General features: G+C 42.0%; 1 protein-coding gene across 1 annotated transcript in view; it reads left to right on the forward strand.

Annotated features, from left to right (window-relative positions):
• The first annotated feature begins 1,440 nt into the window (after positions 1-1,440).
• Positions 1,441-14,161, forward strand: part of LOC143988964 (adhesion G protein-coupled receptor F5-like) — an 84,594-nt gene continuing 71,873 nt past the window's right edge. Inside the window, exons 1-3 of the mRNA XM_077488924.1 lie at positions 1,441-1,553; positions 9,055-9,173; positions 12,637-12,676. Of these exons, the coding sequence (XP_077345050.1) occupies positions 9,069-9,173; positions 12,637-12,676 (145 nt within the window). The 5' untranslated portion in view covers positions 1,441-1,553; positions 9,055-9,068. The remainder of the gene's footprint in view (positions 1,554-9,054; positions 9,174-12,636; positions 12,677-14,161) is intronic.

A 14,161-nucleotide genomic window follows, 5' to 3' on the forward strand; every position in this document is an offset into this window, starting at 1 on the left:
CTCATATACCTCGTACACACGATCTAACTTTCCGCCAACAAAACCGTGGAATTTTGTCCAAAGGTTTTTGACTCAAACTTGTCTTGCATACACGCCGTCACACAAATGTTGGCCAACAATTACAAACGTAGTGACGTACTACGTGTTTTTTCAGCTCTTTAGTGAGTGTTGGTTCGTGCTTTTCTTTTTCGTGTTTTTCATTTAGCGCTTTTCAGTTTGTGCTTCTCATTTCATGCTTTTCATTTCGTTTCTGGACGGCCGTTCGTCAACCAGACATGTTGCAGAATGGGAAGAGATAACGTGTTATTTATTATTGGCCTTGGAGTTATTGATTTGACATAATTTTTTTGGTTGAATAATAAATATGATTTGGTATATTTTCTATATTTTTGGATGCATAGAATGCACTTTTTGGTTCTAGTTCTATTGGCAGATAGCATGTCTAATTTTGTTTTTTAATTCACAATAAAAAAATTGTGGAGAATAATATTTGACTATGTGTTTTTCTTCAAATGACAGTTTGGGAGTAGGCAGTTTCATTTTAAAACATATAATGTAAAATTAACAAGGGACTCCAACATAGTTGTAGCTTTGATCTTATAAACTAGGGGATAATGGTTTTGTGGTAACTTGCCCAAATAAAAAAAATTAATAAATACCATAATAATATTGTTCTTGATATCACTAGAAAAAAAAAGCCTTTGAAAATTTGTTTGCAATAACTCCATCAGTATCACCAGCAAAGCAGCTTCATTATTATCCCATTAAAGAGAATTGAGCGCTGCATTTGGAGATTTCATAATTTGCCACGTCATGAATTCTCCATTATGAACGCTAGTTTACAAGACCAACCACTTCTGCTTCCGAGAATGTGTGTTTGTACTTTGTACTTTTGTCCGACGAACTTGTGTACACACGATTGGAAAATCCAACAACACACATTTGTTGGCGGAAAATTTGAATACATGCTAGCCAACAGTTGTCCGCGGAAAGTCCAACAACAATTGTTCGATGGAGCGTACACACGGTCGGATTTTACGCCAACAGCCGGACATGCAACAATTCCCGTCGGAAAATCCGTAGTCTTGTTCCACCCAGTTTTTGTCCTGCAATAGCAAATTAAGCTTTTTGCAGACCATTCTCTTCTTCTGCAGACACACAAAGCAGTTGAAATCTACAACATCTCTATTCATGGCAACACAGAAAAGTTGCCCTCATTCTGACAACCCTTCTTCCTGTGTTCCAGTTTTCTTCTTTAACTCTTCGTTGAATTTGTAATATTGCTTTTGCCTTCACAGTCTTTTGAGCAATTGTCCTTTGCAGCCCTTCCCTAGTTGTGCCCCTGAACCAAATGATGTAGTGGTACACCCTTTTCTGAAATGTACAGAACACTCCACAAGGTAAATTCCTGATGCTGTGACGATTCAGCAAACATTGCATACATTTTTTTTTTCAGTTATCTGCTTCTGATTTAATTAATTCCACTCTATACAGTTACTGTCACTGTCACACGAGGACCATGTGAGCAAAGAACAGCAGAAGACACAAAACAAGTGAGTACTGTTTTATTATATGGGTAAAAATAATGGCAACAGGAATAATAATAAATAGTCTGTGATGTCCAAACTATCTGCAAGGCAGCATAGCAAATAGTCAGCTTTGTCCTTTGTTATTATATTCCTTTGTCATTTGTTATCTTATTTATTTTATTTCTTTATGCATCTACAGAATACTGATAAATCTACTTGATGGAGGGGGACTTATTTAATACAGTTTGTTGCCATGTAGGCTCAATGAAAATATGGAAGGTTGTGCCTGCAATGGACATTCATAGACAGCCGTAGATAAAATTAGACAGGTGTAAATGTCAATTATCATTCCACCTGAGGCTTACACAATAGAAACATTGCAAAAGGTATCTACTAAAGAGAAACTTTCCCCACTAAATTACTACAATTAAATTATGCTTGAAAACAATATAAACTGTATTAGTAAAAACCCCAAAAAATGATAATATTGAAAAGACATACGGTATTGATACGATCCACAGATAATTAAAACAATTTAAAATGTTATCCAAAAAGTACTATAACCTTCTGCATGGGAACATGTATACCCTAAAACCCCCCAGGAAGACTGGGTTCTACAAAACTTAAAATGAATAGTTGTTGCGGCCAATAACAATTCACAACTACAAAAATCAATACCAAAACTTAAAGGGGTTGTAAAGGTAAAAGTTTTTTCACCTTAATGCATTCTATGCATTAAGGTGAAAAAACATCTGACAATGCCGGCCCCCCCAGCCCCCCCATTTTACTTACCTGACCACTGGAAAGTCCCACGCTCGCCCCCGACATCCTCTTCGCCGATCATCCTGGCCGTTGATTGATTACAGTGGATGGATTGAAAGCAGCCCTGCCATTGGCTCGCGCTGCTGTCAATCACATCCAATGACGCGGTGTGCTGGGGGCGGGGCCGAGTTATACAGCGAGTGGCTATGGCTGCCAGCTGTATCACAGTAGCGCACCCGCTAGCACTCCTCACAATGCGAGGGAGCTCGCATGAAGGTGAGAACTCCACCGAGGGACCCCAGAAGATCAGGTTCAGGGCCTCTCTGTGAAAAACAAGCTGCATAGTGGAGGTAGGTATAACATGTTACCACGTCACCTGCCAAAAGTTGCAGATTGTGACTTGCCACCCGTTGCAAATTCTCTAAAAATGAAGATTCTCCCCAAACTTACGTATATTTTTGGGAACTCTCCGCAATGGCTGACTAAAACCTTCTTTAACTCCCTGAAGCAACTTTTCCTCTCCTTCATTTGGGGCCCCAAGTCCCCTAGATTCAGATACACCACTCTCACCAGGCCTGTGGGTAATGGGGGTTGGCTCTTCCTGATTGCCACAAATATTTCTTAGCTACTCAGCTCGTAACCGCCCACTGGTGGTTGCGACCGGACCTGACCAATGCTGCAACGGTCCTGGAGGCAGCTATAGTGGGGTCACTGGAGGCCTTGAGGGGGTTGATATTCAGGGGGCTAAAAACGCCTCACTGCCTCACCCCTTCTATGCGCACCACTATCAGGGCGTGGAGGGTGGGGGAGGCGCTGAGGGCATCCCTGCCGAACTCCTGGTCTCCCCACACCCCCTTGTGGCTGAATCCTAACCTCCCGCAGTTCAATACCATCCCGGACCCGCAGGCCTGGGTTAAATGTAAAATACTGACTCTTGAACATGTCATCACTAACGGGGAACATACTCCCTTTCATATATTACGCACTAAATTTAATGTGCCAGCGTGGGCCCATTTTCGATATCTCCAAATAGCTCATGCATATCGATGTCAATTTTTAGGTCAACCGGTTGTGTTAGAATACTCTGAGCTTGAATCCATCCTCCGGGTAAAAGACCTGGAGAAACCCATGTCTCAGATTTATGGGTCCCTGCTGGTTGCTGCCGTCCCCGAGCTGTCCTCCCTCCGCAGGAAATGGGTGGGGGACATACCGGAGTTAGATGACGACGACTGGAGGGAGGTTTGGGACCTTCCATTCTCCCCTTTGGTATCAGCCAGGGACAAACTGGTCCAATACAAAATTGTTCACAGGGCCCACTATACGCCCCACAGATTGCATCAGATGTCGCCGACGCATTCCTCGGCGTGCTGGCGATGCTCCTATCAGCCAGGAGACTTCATTCACATTTTCTGGACTTGTCCAGCGATTGAAGGTTACTGGAAGGAGGGTCTGGTGATCGGCAAGACTACTAAGATTAGTATCCCTTATGACCCTAAATATTGCCTGCTGGGGCTAGTGGAGCAGATGTCGATCCTCAGAGCTAGGAAAACACTTATATCCTTGTTATTGTATTATGCACGAAAGGCCATCACCATGACATGGAAGCAATCGTCTCCCCCCTCTATTAAATTCTGGAAAAACCTGGTGAATGCTAGTTTACCCCTCTATAAGGCCACCTACTCGAGCAGGGGTTGCCCGCATGTAGTGTTTAATCCATAATTCTTCATTAAGGTCATAGTGGGACAATAGGTTGACCCAATTGTTACTATGATATTCTATCCTGTATGTATAACACTTAGCAAAAAACCTCCTGTAATACCCTCTCCCCACATTGGGGTATAGCTAGTTAAGGTTGTGTTTGTTTTACGTTGCCCTGCTGCGGCCTGTTGCTGCATCAGGAACAGACTGTATGTTATGAGAATGTGTCCTTATGTGGCCGGTTGCCGCATTTGGAGGCTTGCCCTGCGTGGGTAATGTTTGGCCCCTGCGTGGGCAATTTGTATGCCTTTGAAAACTCAATAAAAAAGATAAAAAAAAAAAAAGTCCTAGTTGTAGCTACAACTCAGTAACCAGCAGACCACAAAATAATAACTTTACTTTACCCCCCCCTTTTCTTACCTCAGGCCCAATCCAGCAATGAGTTCCACTGTCTATATCAGTGGACGCAGTATTGGGACTCAGGAACAAGCCTGCATGGGTGCCCCCATGGAAAATGGCTTTTCGTGGGGGCACCCAATGGAGAAGAGGAGCCTGGAGCGCCAGCGGGGCAACCCAGAAGAGGATTGGGGCTGCTCTGTGAAAAATGATTGCACAGAGCTAGTAGGTATAGGCATGTTTGTTTTTTTATCAAAAAAACAAGGGTTTACAACCACTTGCCTACTAGGCACCTTCACCCCCTTCCTGCCCAGGCCAATTTTCAGCTTTCTGCGCTCTTTGAATGACATTGCCTGGTCATGCAACACTGTACCTAAATAGATTTGTATCCTTTGTTTCACACAAATAGAGCTTTCTTTTGGTGGTATTTAATCACTGCTGGGTTTTTTATTTTTTACAGAGAAAAAAAAGGAAAAAGGAAAAAACTGACAATTTTAAAATAAAAAAACAGTTTTTCATAGTTTCTGTCAGTAAATTGTGTAAATAAGTAATTTTTCTCCTTCACTGATGTGTGCTAATGGGGCGGCACTAATGGACACTGATAGGCCGCACTGATGGGCACTGTATCTTAAAGGGTTTGTTAACCCATTTATTTAAGACTATGCCAGCCCCTCTATTAGAGGTTGGGATAGCACACTATGTAAGTAGTTTTCAAAAACAAGCATTCTAAATACTGAATTTGAGCTGTCTTCAGGCTGGTCACATGACTTTTGGATTCTTTACAGCTCCAATGGATGTCTTGTGTGGGAGGAGCCCTGATCTCCCTCTGTCAACAGCCGGGGAGATCACATTGCCGCTCGTCTCCTCCGCTGAAGCTCTGACTCGTAGCTGTACAGCAACCGTGAGTCAAGTGAACGTCCTGAAGACAGCTCAAATTCAGTATTTAGAATGCTCATTTTTGAAAACTACTTACATAGTGTGCTATGCCAGCCTCTAATAAAGGGGCTGACAGTGACCATTGTACCTTTTTTTTCAAGAATAGCGGCAGGGCAGAGAGAGACACAGAGAGGGAGATGAAAGGCAGGAAGGAGGGGGTGAGGGAAGAGAAAGGAGAGCAGAGGGAGCAGCAGCGTATGATGCGGGGACATACTCTGACCACAGTGGTCAGGGCTGAGTAGTCCTGATTTTTATGGTCAGTATAAAAAGTGGAATAAAATGTGTAACACAGGGAAAAAGTATTGAACACATAAAGAAACGGAGGTGCAAAAAGGCATGGAAAGCCAAGACGCCAGCTGAAATATATCAGTAATTATGAAGCAATCATGCCCCTTGTCAGTGCAAATTAATATCAGCTGGTTCAGTTTCAACTGATGGCCTATAAAACATGTTTGTTTCATTACCAAGGTGTCACACAATAAACATGTCATTATGGGTAAAAGCAAAGAGCTCTCTCAAGACCTTTGCAACCTTATTGTTGTAAAACATACTGATGCAATTGATTACAGAATGATTTCTAAACTCCAGAATGTTCCAGTGAGCACTGTTGGGGCCATAATCCAGAAATGGAAAGAACATATTTTCACCATAAACCAGCCACAAGCAGGTGCTCCTTGCAAGATTTCTGACAGAGAAGTGAAAAGAATTATCAGAAGAGTTGTCCAAGAGCCAAGGACCATTTGTGGAGAGCTTCAGAAAGACCTGGAATTAATAGGTACAATTGTTTCAAAGAAAACAATAAGTAATGCACTCAACCGCCATGGCTTGTAGGTACACTCATTACGCAAGGCTCCATTGCTGAAAAATAAGCATGTTAAAGCTCGTTTAAAGTTTGCTCCACAACATTTAGACAAGATTGTGAAATACTGGGACAATATAGTCTGGTCAGATGAGACCAAAAATGAACTCTTTGGATGTCGTAATACACATCATGTTTGGAGGTCAAATGGCACTGCACATCACCCCAAAAACACCCCCATACCAACAGTGAGGTTTGGAGGTGGAGACATCATGGTGTGGGACTGTTTTTCAGCATACGGTACTGGCAAACTTCATGTCATTAAAGGAAGGATGAATGGAAAAAATGTACCAAGACATTCTTGATACAAATCTGCTGCCATCTACCAGGATGATGAAGATGAAATGAGGGTGGACATTTCAGTAAGACAATGATCCCAAACACAAAACCAAGAAAACTCTCAATTGGTTTCAAAGAAAGAAAGTACGGCTGCTAGAATGGACTAGCCAATTCCCTAGCTTTAATCCAATAGAAAATCTATGGAAAGAACTAAAGATCAGAGTTCATAGAAAAAGCCCATGGAAACTTCGAGATTTGAAGACTGTGTGGAAGAATGGACCAAAATCACACCTGAGCAACGCATACGACTAGTTTCTCCATACAGGAGGCGTCTTGAAGCCGTCATTACCAACAAAGGATTTTGTACCTAATCTTAAATATATTTCAGTTTGTGTGTTCAATACTTTTTCCCTGTGTCATTCCATTGTATTACACATAACTTAATTTCTGAACTTATGTGTTTGGTTTCTTTGTATGTATTGATTACATGGATTGTTACCGACATGTGGTGAAAATTTCATGTCACCTTTAGAAATATATTTACCTAGGAAAATAGTGAGGTGCTCAATACTTATTTCACCCGATAGAGAGATTATATATATATATATATATATATATACACACACACACACACACACATACACACACACACGTATACACACACACATAGTGCCTTGCAAATGTATTCACCCCCTTGGCATGTTTTGTTGCCTCACAACCTGGAATTAACATGAATTGTTTGAGGATTTGCATCATTTACAGAACATGCCCACAACTTTGAAGACGTTTTTTTTATATTGTGAAGCAAACAACAAATAGGACAAAATAGCAGAAAAATCAATGTGCATAACTATTCACCCCCCTAAAGTAAATACTTTGTAGAGTCACCTTTTGCTGCTATCACAGCTCGCTTTGGATAAGTCTCTATGAGATTGCCACATCTTACCACTGGGATTTTTGCCTATTCCTCCTTGTAAAACTGCTCCAGCTCCTTCAAGTTGGATGGTTTGCACTTGTGAACAGCAATCTTTAAGTCTGACCACAGATTTTCTATTGGATTGAGGTCTGGGCTTTGACTAGGCCATTCCAACACATTTACATGTTTCCCCTTAAACCACTCAAGTGTTGTTTTAACAATGTGTTTGGGGTCATTGTCCTGCTGGAAAGTGAACCTCCGTCCTAGCCTCAAATCCCACACAGAGAGGTACAGGTTTTGCTCATGAATATCCCTGTATTTAGCACCATCCATCTTTCCCTCAACTCTGACCAGTTTTTTCCCAGTCCCAACTGAAAAACATCCCCAATGGTGTTCTTTGGGTGATGTGATGTGTTGGGTTTGCGCAAGACATAGCGTTTTTTTTGATGGCAAAAAAGTTTAGACTCATCAGACCAGAGCACCTTCCTCCATACATTTTGAGAGTCTCCCACATGCCTTTTCGCAAACTCATAACGTGCCATTTTGTTTTTTGCTGAAAGTAATGGATTTCTTCTCACCACTCTGCCACAAAGCCCAACTCAATGGAGCGTACGGCTTATTGTCATCCTATGTACAGATACAGGTCTCTGCTATGGAACTATGCAGCTCCTCCAGGGTTACCTTAGGTCTCTGTGCTGCCTCTCTGATTAATGCCCTCCTTGCCTGGTCCATAAGTTTTGGTGTGCAGCCGTCTCTTGGCAGGTTTGCTGTTGTACCATGTTCTTTCCATTTGGTTATGATAGATTTGATGGTGCTCCTAGGGATCATCAAAGATTTGGATATTTAAACCTGACTTGTACTTCTCAACAACATTGTCCTTTACTTGTTTGGAGAGTTACTTGGTCTTCATGGCAGTGTTTGGTTAGTGATGCCTCTTGCTTAGGTGTTGCAGCCTCTGGGGCTTTTCAAAAAGGTGTGTATATGTAATGACAGATCACGTCACACTTAGATTGCACACAGGTGGACATCTTTTCACTAATTATGTGACTTCTGAAGGTAATTGGTTGCACCAGAGCTTTTTATGGGCTTCATAACAAAGGGGGTGACTACATACGCACATGCCAATTATCTGTTAATTTCTGAAAAAATTGTTTTATGTATATATTTTTCTAATTTTACTTCACCAACTTAGACTATTGTATTCTGATCCAGCACATATAATTCAGATAAAAAAAAAAACATTGTACCAAAGGCTGTATAATGTAACAAAATTGGTAAAAAGCCAGGGGGTGAATACTTTTGCAAGACACTGTATATATATTGTTATATATATTCTCTAGAGTATCTGCTAAAAAAAAATTGTAATAATAATAATAAAGAAATATATATATATATATATATATATATATATATATTCAGACAAATGAAAAAAAATTTAATTCATGGAATCGTCTAACTGGAAATGTGGTTTACTCATTATATGGTGAGTTAATTTCTCCCTTGTCTAAGAAGGATGGTTATGGAGCCAAGATCTCAAAATTGATGGTAGGTAATTTTATCAATCAGTAACCAATCAGCAATATAAAATACCATTCAGCTGAACTGTTTCTTTATGTAACTGTGCCAATTTTCTTTTACATTACTATGATACTCTAGAATTGTTTTCTGTGTTGTTTCAGCAATCTTAAGCGGAATGACTGTGCTATCATCAATTGTGTACATTATTATATGCCTGCCTTTATGGCAAATATCCAGTAGTTTACCGGAAGAAGATTTTGAAGACAGTTTACATCCATCTGTAAGTTAGCAATATCATTAGATAATTAAAATTGGATAATTATATTTTGGAAGCTTTGTAATCACTTTGACAATTAATTGTAATTGTAAAGAGAGACTGGAGTGCATGGTTGTTGGTTTTGTAAAATAAATGTTTAAAAAGCAATACAAATTACAATTTTAAAACAATACCATTAGTTTGCTAACAGTTCTAACTCTTCTACCAAAAATAAATTTCATAAGAGGTGCTTGACCAAGATCCAGGAAAGTGGATGAAACGTTATAACTGAACCTAGGCAGCTCTACCACAAAGCATCCTGCCCCCAAATAGCACGCAAGGGCCCCCACTAGGAAATCCAAATAAAAAAATAAAAAGAATGCCAATTGGTCATCTTAAGATTTCATACACGTTGTTTAGCCACAATTTTTATTCCTGTTCAGGTTTAGTTTTGGCCACTATTGTTCTTTGATGAATGTAGTCTTGCCATGCCTTGTTCATTCAATAATACCCATAGAGACTCTCTCTTAAAACCTCAAATAAGGGGTGGAAGCTAGATCAGGCCAAAGACCAACCATCAGGCCAAAGACTGACCATACCAGCATCCCTGGTATTCAATGCCACAGTCTTCTATTCCCTCTTTCTTTATGGTATGAGGATGTATATCTGGATGGACTGGGTGGTCACTGGCACAGAAGGCAATGTGAGACCTTAGCATTGGGAGATTTTCAAATCTTCCTTAATCAAGTGATGCTATATACACGCACTGTATCTCACAAAAGTAAGTACACCCTCACATGTTTGTAAATATTTTATTATATCTTTTCATGTGACAACACTGAAGAGATAACACTTTGCTGCAATGTAAAGCAGTGAGTACAAAGCTTGTCTAACAGTGTAAATTTGCTGTTCCCTCAAAATAACTCAACACGCAGCCATTAATGTCCAATTCGCTGGCAACAAAAGTGAGTACGCCCCTAAGTGAAAATGTCCAAATTGGGTCCAATTAGCCATTTTCCCTCCTGGTGTCATGTGACTCATTAGTGTTACAAGGTCTGAGGTTTGAATGGGGAGCAGGTGTGTTAAATTTGGTGTTATCGCTCGCACTCTCTCATACTGGTCACTGGAAGTTCAACATGGCACCTCATGGGAAAGAACTCTCTGAGGATCTTAAAAAAAAAAAAAAAATGTTGCTCTACTTAAAGATAGCCTAGGCTATAAGAAGATTGCCAAGACCCTTAAACTGAGCTGCAGCATGGTGGCCAAGACCATACAGCGGTTTAACAGGACAGGTTCCACTCAGAACAGGCCTCACCATGGTTGATCAAATAAGTTGAGTGCACATGCTCAGCGTCATATCTAGAGGTTGTCTTTGGGGAATAGACGTATGAGTGCTGCCAGCATTGCTGCAGAGGTTGAAGGGGTGGGAGGTCAGCCTATCGGTGCTCAGACCATACACTGCACACTGCATCAAATAGGTCTGCATGGCTGTCATCCCAGAATGAAGCCTCTTCTAAAGATGATTTACAAGAAAGCCCGCAAACAGTTTGCTGAATACAAGCAGACTAAGGACATGCATTACTGGAACCATGTCCTGTGCTCTGATGAGACCAAGATAAACGTATTTGGTCCAGATGGTGTCACGCGCAACCAGGTGAGGAGTCAAAGACAAGTGTGTCTTGCCTACAGTTAAGAATGGTGGTGGGAGTGTCATGGTCTGGGGCTGCATGAGTGCTGCCGCCACTGGGGAGCTACAGTTCATTGAGGGAACCATGAATGCCAACATATACTGCGACATACTGAAGCAGAGCATAATCTGGGTCGCAGGGCAGTATTCCAATATGAGAATGACCCCAAACACACCTCCAAGACGAGCACTGTCTTTGTCATAAACCGGATGTGACAAGAACTGTGTGACTGCGACAGAGTAAACCAAACATTAGTAGGTGAAAGTAAGTGATTTTATTAAGATAAATGCATATAATGTGAATACACCACCAATACCAAACAAAGTGAGGAAACCAAATAACAGTGACAAAAAATCAGTATATATAACAAAGGGGATACCAGAATCATAGCCAAGCCAGGCCAGGGTCATAAACAGGAGGTCAGCAGATGGGGGGAAAAGGAGAAAGGGATTAGGTTGCAGGACAAGGTTCCAGGGATGCAGGAATAGACAGGATCAGGTACAACAGGTTCAGGATGCAGGAATCAAGGTTCAGGATCAGGATAACAGGATGCAGGTCAGGGCTCAAGGACAAAACCAAGGCAAACATGTGAGTGCTTGCCGGGTATTTATAGGCCTGTGATTGGCCTCAAGTGACACCTGATTGCAGGAGGTGCTGTCTGTTCCACACTACCAAGATGCATCCACTCGTGGATGCCAGTACTGCATCCCTAAGAGGACATAACATCAGCAGGGAAAAGCTCTACTAACAGTTCCAAACTGCCAGGAGACACCTGTTGGTGGACCTCAGTACTGCACGCCAAAAGACAGATATTACCAGCGGATGGAACATTTCCCAACAGTCTTGCTAAAGAAGCTGAGGGATGGACTGGCCAAGAATGTCTCCAGACATAAACCCTATTGAGCATCTGTGGGGCACCCTCAAATGGAAGGTAGAGGAGCACAAGGTCTCTAACATCCACCAGCTCCATGATGTTGTCATGGAGGAGTGGAAGAGGACTTCAGTGCTATGCATTAAGGTGAAAAAACACCTAGCGGTCATCGCCCCCCCCCCCCCCCCCAGCTCCCCGTTTTACTTACCTGAGACCCGAATTCTTCTTCGGCGGAGACATGCCGTCCTTCTCCCCATGGAGTCCCAGCTTTGATTAAATACATTGATAGCAGAGCAGCCATTGGTTCCTGCTGCTGTCAATAAAATCCAATGACGGGGCGCCGGGGGGGGGGGGGGGGGCCGAGTCAAACATTCGTGCTTCTATGGACGCCCAATGAATTACTCAGTAGTGCGCCTGCAAGGTAACCCCCTTGGGAGAGGCTTCTCCTAGGGGGTTAGCTAATGTAGGGAGGAGCCGCCGGGGACCCCAGAATGGGAAGTTCGGGGCAACTCTGTGCAAAACGAGCTGCACAGTGGAGGTAAGTATGACATGTTTGTTATTTCAAAAAAAGAAGCTTTAGTATCACCTTAAGTCTTCTGAAGAAGCCATTGTATGGCGAAACATGTAAAGCTAGAAATACTGCACATGTATCCAGGACACGTGGATACTCTATTATGGTTTTATATTCAATGCTATTAAATGAGTGTGTCTTTTAATCATGCTTATATTGTAATAAAATGTATATATTTTATCATATAATATTCTGTGGAGTTAATTTTGGTACCTATAAAGTCCCTTCCCTTTTGCTTTTCTCTAATTGAATATTTTTGCTGGGATGTAGTGCCATTGACCCTGGTAATCTTACTTTGTTAAAATACTTATGAGCAATAAACAATTTACAGTTAACAAAATGTTTCAAATTTTACAGTTGGATAACCATGTTTACTTACATCGGGAGGTACGTGCAGGTAAAGAACCTCATTGCTCATTTTATGTGGGTCATTTCTGTCAATATTACTGATAGGCTAGGCACTCATCTCCATTCATATCTATGATGAACAGAGGTCTTACAGGACACACCATGTCAGTAAAAGCCCACAGATCAGAGGACCAGGAATGCACAAAGCTTTATTTTTAGTTAGCTGATCTGCATTGATATATTATCCCTCCAATACATTCCATTCATCATGAAGATGAAGCGTTATCCCTCTTCCGATAAAAATTGCCTGTAAATAAGCTAAATAATGGCGTAGTGGTCGTGGAGTAGACCAGGGTCTGCAAAACTATTGTATACATATTAGGATAACAGGAAACTAATTTTAAGGTCACCAGCATATTTTTTAATTTAATGAACCCTAGAGCAGTACATGGACCCAGTGTGAACTGCTGTTCGAGTCGGATGCGATGTACAAACCCGCAGTGGAATCACAGGGTTCCCCCATTGCACCAGTGTGAACCGAGCCCCAAAGCATACAGCCTACAAATGTCACCTGACTGCTCCCACTAAGGCTGCGATTCGGGAACCATGCGAATCCACTGCGGGTTCCCACATCGCATCCGACTTGCACAGCAGTTCACACTGCCATATGCGAACTGCTGGGGAGTGTCATACAATGTTAACGACGCTCCCATATCAGCTTGTATATCGCACTGCGAACTGACAGTTAGGACATGAATCGGATCGCATAGGTGTGAACATCCAATGCGATTCTGGTGCGGACCAAAAAAAGGGTCCTGTGTGAGTTTGGTCCAAATGTGATGCGATTTCAGCCATACAGTTTGTATGGCCTAAATCACATCGCACAGACATTGCATGTGATCTGAACAGCAATGCAGTGCAAATCACAGGGACGTGGGGTGTACAGTGGTGGGTAGTACATGTAGGATGGTGTCAGGATAGTGGACAGTGTCAGATTATTTTTTTTATTTTACAATTTCATTTTTTTTTTTTCAAAAGGGTTTTTGGGACCAGTGGATTTTTTTTATTTTTATAAATTTTTACAATTACATTTTTTATTTTTATTTTTTTTACAATTTATTTTTGTACTATTCTAACAATGATGGGAGGGTGGGGTATTATTTTTTTAAATATATTTTTTCACAGTGCTTTTGGGAAAGGGGGTGGTTGGTGTCAGTGTCAGTGGGGCAGTGGACGGAGTCAGTGGGGCAGTGGACGGAGTCAGTGGGGCAGTGGACAGAGTCAGTGTCAGTGGGGTAGTGGTTGGTGTCAGTGGTCGGTGTCAGTGGGGTAGTGGTCGGTGTCATTGGTCGGTGCCAGTGGATGGTGTCAGTGGCAGTGGATGGTGTCAGTGGGGCAGTGGTTGGTGTCAGTGTGGTAGTGGCCGGAGTCAGTGGGGCAGTGGACGGAGTCAGTGGGGCAGTGGACAGAGTCAGTGACAGTGGGGTAGTGGTTGGTGTCAGTGGTCGGTGTCAGTGGGGTAGTGGTCGGTGTC

Source organism: Lithobates pipiens, unplaced genomic scaffold (assembly GCF_037356315.1).
Source record: "Lithobates pipiens isolate NorthernLeopardFrog02 unplaced genomic scaffold, aLitPip1_a1.2 Scaffold_18, whole genome shotgun sequence".
Classification (NCBI taxonomy): Eukaryota; Metazoa; Chordata; class Amphibia; order Anura; family Ranidae; genus Lithobates; species Lithobates pipiens.